This window comes from Saccostrea cucullata, unplaced genomic scaffold, assembly GCF_032062105.1.
Source record: "Saccostrea cucullata isolate Sc308-1 unplaced genomic scaffold, CSIRO_AGI_Scuc_v1 ctg18, whole genome shotgun sequence".
Lineage (NCBI taxonomy): Eukaryota > Metazoa > Mollusca > Bivalvia > Ostreida > Ostreidae > Saccostrea > Saccostrea cuccullata.
In genome coordinates, this window is record NW_026932065.1 from 145,557 (window position 1) to 150,779 (window position 5,223).

Here is a 5,223-nt window from a genome sequence, read left to right on the forward strand (position 1 = left end):
TTTTCCCACATTCTACTACAAATATCTGAACTTCAGATCGAAATCTTACTTTTCTGTTAAATTATGTAATATTTTACTATTAAATTGTAATTAATCATTTAGAAAAAAATATCTTTAATAAATAAAAAAAATACAGAGGGTTGAAATTTTAGTCTGAGTCGAAATATTTTTTTGTGAAAAGTGTCATGTCTGGTGCAGGCTCCTAAATGTGCAGTTTCAAAATGTGAGAGTCTTTACTCTAATTTATTTTTCTTCATATTGTTATTTCTTCTGTTTGAAGGGTACAATATAAGGCTGCTGTTCTGGTCATTTTTTTTTTAAAAACTCTTCTCTTTGTAGGGTACAGTACAGAACGGTTGTTCTGGTAAATTGAGAAACAGTCTACGTATAACTTAGCTAAAGCAAATGTTGACATTTTCGGTACGAGTTAACAAACAAAATGAACAACGGGAAACATGTTCGTGGAAAATTTAAGGAGAAAGGGGATAGAGCTTATAAAAAGTTCACTGGAAATAAAACAGAAGGTAATATTCTGCCAAACTGAATGACTTTTTAAAAAATTAAATCCATTATTATGTAAAAAAATAAATTTAAGACAATCATGTGCACCGAATTGTCTCTGTCGCCATTAGCTGTGACAATTTAGAAACAATAATGATAGGCTGTAAAAAAAATGGTATAAGACTTGAATCGTGTTTATTCTTACTAGGCCAGGGCTTTGCTGATAAAAGGAAAAGAAAAATACAGCACGAGTATTGGAAACTATTGAAGAAAGAGAAAAAGTCCAAGGAGGAGAACACAAAACATGTTTCTGTTATGGACGAACTTTCTGAAGAGGAGGAATCACCCCCAGACGTATCCAAACAAAAGTATGGGCTAGAGCAAATAAAACTGATTTCTTAACTTAAAATTATTCATACTCTACCACTTTCTTTTTTTTATTAGAGGATATTTGAAGAGAGAGAGAGACTAGGGCAAGAGAGATAACTTTATTTAACTGTAAATGTAAATTAAAATTTTTTCTCAGTAAAATATTGTAAAATCATTAGATTTCATGGTGGCTCAGTTTTTATGTACTCCATGGGTACCTTTCATTTATGAATTCACATCCTCCAAATACACAAACTTATGTCCCCACAAAGTTGTAAAATTGTCCAAACAAAATTAATGTGGATGATTGGAATCACTCGACAGTACTGAATGTGACACATTGTCAAAAGTTAAGAGTTCAGAATTAAGGCTGTTTTCTGGAAAATACTATAAAATTCCAGATATTCAAGATTTTTGCTCATCTGATTATATTAATAGTTATTTTTAATTGCAAACTTAGAAACTTTACCTACACTTAGAAGTAAACCTTCTTGAATGTAATGATATACAACAAGCTTTATTGCAGCTTTTCAAGCCTGTGAGGGGTTTTCAGTCCACTTCACTCTGGAGATTGATCTCTTGCAACTGGCTTGCCAAGATGGCTAATTTGATGGAAAGCGACTCTATTTTGTTCAAAGTTTCAACACCCTTTGATGTTTTAAATGCATCACAAACATATATTTCGTAGGCGCTTGGTTTCAGAATGGTGTATTTTGTGTATTATGTGTTTTTCTAGGTGTGTCTGAATACCCTCATCAAGATAAAAATAAAAATTTGCTGAAATTAGCACGTTTTAAAAATGTCATCTTTACTGTATATAAAAAGAGTAAAGAAGCTTCACTCTCCATCTTGAAAATCGGGGGTACTTCGGTTCACAATTTTCATCTATATCTACATTTTTCCTACCGGTGTCGGGTGAGATCTAGCTTCAAAAAAGATTGAATAATGCCTTTCAAACGTCTGCCGATTTGAACTTGCCATATAAAACATGCAGTAAACCCAAAATGTCCTCGATACCTAGCACAGAAATCAAAAGCAACAGAAGTGCCGATTTTTAACGATGAAAAATGTAGAGGCGTCCTGGAATTACATGGAAAATCTAGAGAGGTCAGAAACCGCGCCAAACTTGTTCTCTCTAGATTTTCCGTGTAATTCTGGAACACCTCTACATTTTTAGGGTTAGTACAGGTGCAAGAATCGAGGACGTTTCGGTTCACTGCATGTTTAAAACGGCATGTGTAGGTCAACAGATGATAGGGAGTTGTCATTCAATTATTTTTGAAGCTAGATCTCACCCGACACCAGTAGGAAAAAAGTAGATATAGATGAAAATTAAGTGTGAACTGAGGTACCCCCTGATTATCAAGATGGGGAGTGACACTCCTTTACTCTTTTTATATACAGTAAATATGACATTTTTAAAACATGCTAATTTCAACGAATTTTTGTTTTTATTTTGATGAGATATTCAGACACACCTAGGAAAACACATAATACACCATCCTGAAACCAAGCGCCTATGATATATTTCAGAGTTTTAGTGAAAAGGACCCAAGAAGTTGTGCTTGAATGACACATAGAATAAACTAGTATAAAGTCTGGCTTGTAAGAAATATAGAGCAAAGGGTACCAAAACTGATACTTCTTTGCATAGCTACTGTAGCAACCAGGGACCAAAATTTTAAGGAATTACCAGTAAATAGATGTATTCTTAGGCATTTCACAGGAATGAGTATAGGTTATTAATCAAAATTATAAATTTGTAGGTCTACTAAGAAGTCCATTGGAACATACTCAAAGGCACATCATGACTTCAAACAGAGAAAGAAAGAGAAGCAGAGGAAAAAGCAGGTAAATTTATATTATTTAATGGGTTCATCCCCTGGCTTTGGTTAGCTGTAACATAAGCTACATGTAAATAAGCAATTATTCGACAACTCTAATATACATGTGAGTCTTCACACAAAATGTGAATAATTATTTCATGAGTAATGGTTTCTTCATTCATCTTTTGAGGCAATTTTTAAATTCCACACATACAATACATTTTTGAGCTAAAAAGTGTATACATGTACATCATTCAGTACTCTTTTTTTAACTTTAAAAGTAGCTTGCTCTTTTCAGATGCCTTGTTTAATTGTAAAAATAAAGATTTTTTTCATTCACATTACATCATGAGCATCTTCGTAAAATAAATAAATTTAAAAAAACTCAGAAAATGTGTTATTTTTTATGTGGACACAGTTGTGTTCAAGTAAAAAAAAGGTATCCTCAATGAATTTGTCCCATATTCTTATTATGTGTATTAGTGAAGGAGTAGAAAATGTGTACATACACATGTATTTTCAAAACAAGTTATTCCTGTGAGGATTTTGATCATAGTATTTTTTATGTAGTGAAAGGGATAAATATTCTTCAATTTTGATTTACTCTACTTTCATGTTGTTAAGTAGCAGGTATATCATGTTTATTAATGATGCTTATGTAAAATTTTAGGAAGCAAAGAAGAATAGAGAAGCTATGGATGCAGCAATAGAAAAATACAATACAAGAAAACAGTCCAATTATAAACTGCTGTGTAAAAGGACAAGTAAAGGACAACCTGTGATGAAACATCAGATTGACTACTTGTTAGAAAAAATCAAGAAGCAAAAAGCCAAAACATGATTTGGACTAATGTTGGAGGAATATTAAAAAGTGAAATTATTTCAAAATCAAAGTGATTTCATCAGCACTGGAAACTTATTTAAATCTAGATGTGAATTGACAATAGTGATATAACATGAGGTATAAAATGTATACCTGAATAATTGTATGACTAACAAACGGGAACTGGTCTGTTTTTTGTTTTCTGTTAAAGAAAATGGTGAAAATCAATGTACCAGTTTATTATACTTTTATTTATTAAATGTAGGGAATTTTCAAGTTCCTGATATTTTATATCATAATGCATGTAACTTGTAACTCACAGAGAGAACATAAAGTGAGTGGAGAGGAGTGACAAAAATATCTTTAAGCTGTAACATCATTACATATCAAGTTGCATGAAAACCAGTGTGGTTTTTGAGCATAAACATACCTCACATTCAATTTGTTCAATTGATTAAAAGAGAGAAGCGGGAGTGAGTATTTGGGTATTTGTATTTCTTCATGCTTACAATTTTATTAAATTTGAGTTTTACTGACTTTTTGTTGACTTTTAAGAAAAGAGCCAAAAATACTCACCTATGTATTTTATACTGTATAGGAACTTATGATAGGCAGGATCAGAAAACTTTTTTATGCACAAAAACATAGGGCCCCTAATAAGGTTCTATAGTATTGTAAGTTATATGTATACTAGTATGCTTAATGCAACTTTGTTACCATCCTGATTTACCCACAATTTCATTTTTAATCACTTGTGTGAAATAACAGAATGTGTAAAACAAAAATTAAGAATTATCTATATATTAAAAAAAGGCTTTTATATTTCAAACAACATTTCAAGACTGAGATGACTTCATCATTCCGCCATTGCCTAATATTCTGTAGTGTTTATCTTATCTCTCAAACTAATCGATATTCAAGACTATGTTTGTTTTTTTTTTAATTGAGACAGGTTATTCACAGATAAATTGATGTTACAGGGATATGAATAATATCATTTAAAATCAACATTACGATAATTCTCTATAGTTATATTGACAATGAAGCAAAAATAAATGATCATGAGGTCCTATTTTGGATGACGTATTCAAACCAATTATTTGTTTTAGGCCTTTATTTTTCACTTTTTAAAAAAAATTTACGGAATGTTACGTCTACCTTTTCAATACATAGCTCTCACGACGGGTGGAACCCATCGGCAGGGGATGCTTACTCCTTTTGGATACCTGATCCTTCTTCTGGTATTTCCGGGGGATTTCGGACCGGCCTGTTTTACCCTAAAAAAGACTAAAACCAAAACCTTAAGTTGATTGTAAAATTAAAGATTCTGTTTTAAATTGCTAGCTTGAAAATATATCGTTGAATTCTTTTAAGAAAAAAATGAAAACAATTTTCAAATCATTGTAAGATAGATAATTATGAGAAGAATTAATGTTCTTAGTCGTGAGTTCTTTTGTAAAACGCCCCCTGTGCTCCATGCTCTATTTAAAGATTTGTATTTTTTATCGCTTAAGGTAGGTCGCGGGTTTACTGCATAAAAATTCTTACGAGAAAACATATCCTGAAAATTTGATAAAATGTTCCTTAGAATTTAAAGAGTATCATCTGCAATTTTTATTAAATTTGCCTAGGTAGTTTTAATGTTATAGTACTGTAAACGCGGTATAGTTTTTAATTCTTTTTGACGCTTTTACCATTGAAATA

The 5,223-nt window shown here is 31.5% G+C and overlaps 1 protein-coding gene across 1 annotated transcript; it reads left to right on the forward strand.

Moving 5' to 3' along the window:
• Positions 1-395: 395 nt before the first annotated feature.
• On the forward strand, positions 396-4,055 carry LOC134234409 (thyroid transcription factor 1-associated protein 26-like). Its single transcript, XM_062716472.1, has 4 exons — positions 396-524; positions 710-869; positions 2,637-2,721; positions 3,367-4,055. Exons 1-4 carry the CDS (start codon positions 440-442, stop codon positions 3,535-3,537), a joined length of 501 nt encoding a protein of 166 aa, XP_062572456.1. The 5' UTR covers positions 396-439; the 3' UTR covers positions 3,538-4,055.
• The last annotated feature ends 1,168 nt before the right edge of the window (positions 4,056-5,223 follow it).

What these genes read in the sequence shown, in the direction of transcription:
- LOC134234409 (XM_062716472.1), top strand. Translation starts at nt 440, where the DNA reads ATGAACAACGGGAAACATGTTCGTGGAAAATTTAAGGAGAAAGGGGAT. An exon ending in CACTGGAAATAAAACAGAAG is followed by an intron (nt 525 to 709) that starts GTAATATTCTGC and finishes TATTCTTACTAG; the next exon opens with GCCAGGGCTTTGCTGATAAA. An exon ending in CCAGACGTATCCAAACAAAA is followed by an intron (nt 870 to 2,636) that starts GTATGGGCTAGA and finishes ATAAATTTGTAG; the next exon opens with GTCTACTAAGAAGTCCATTG.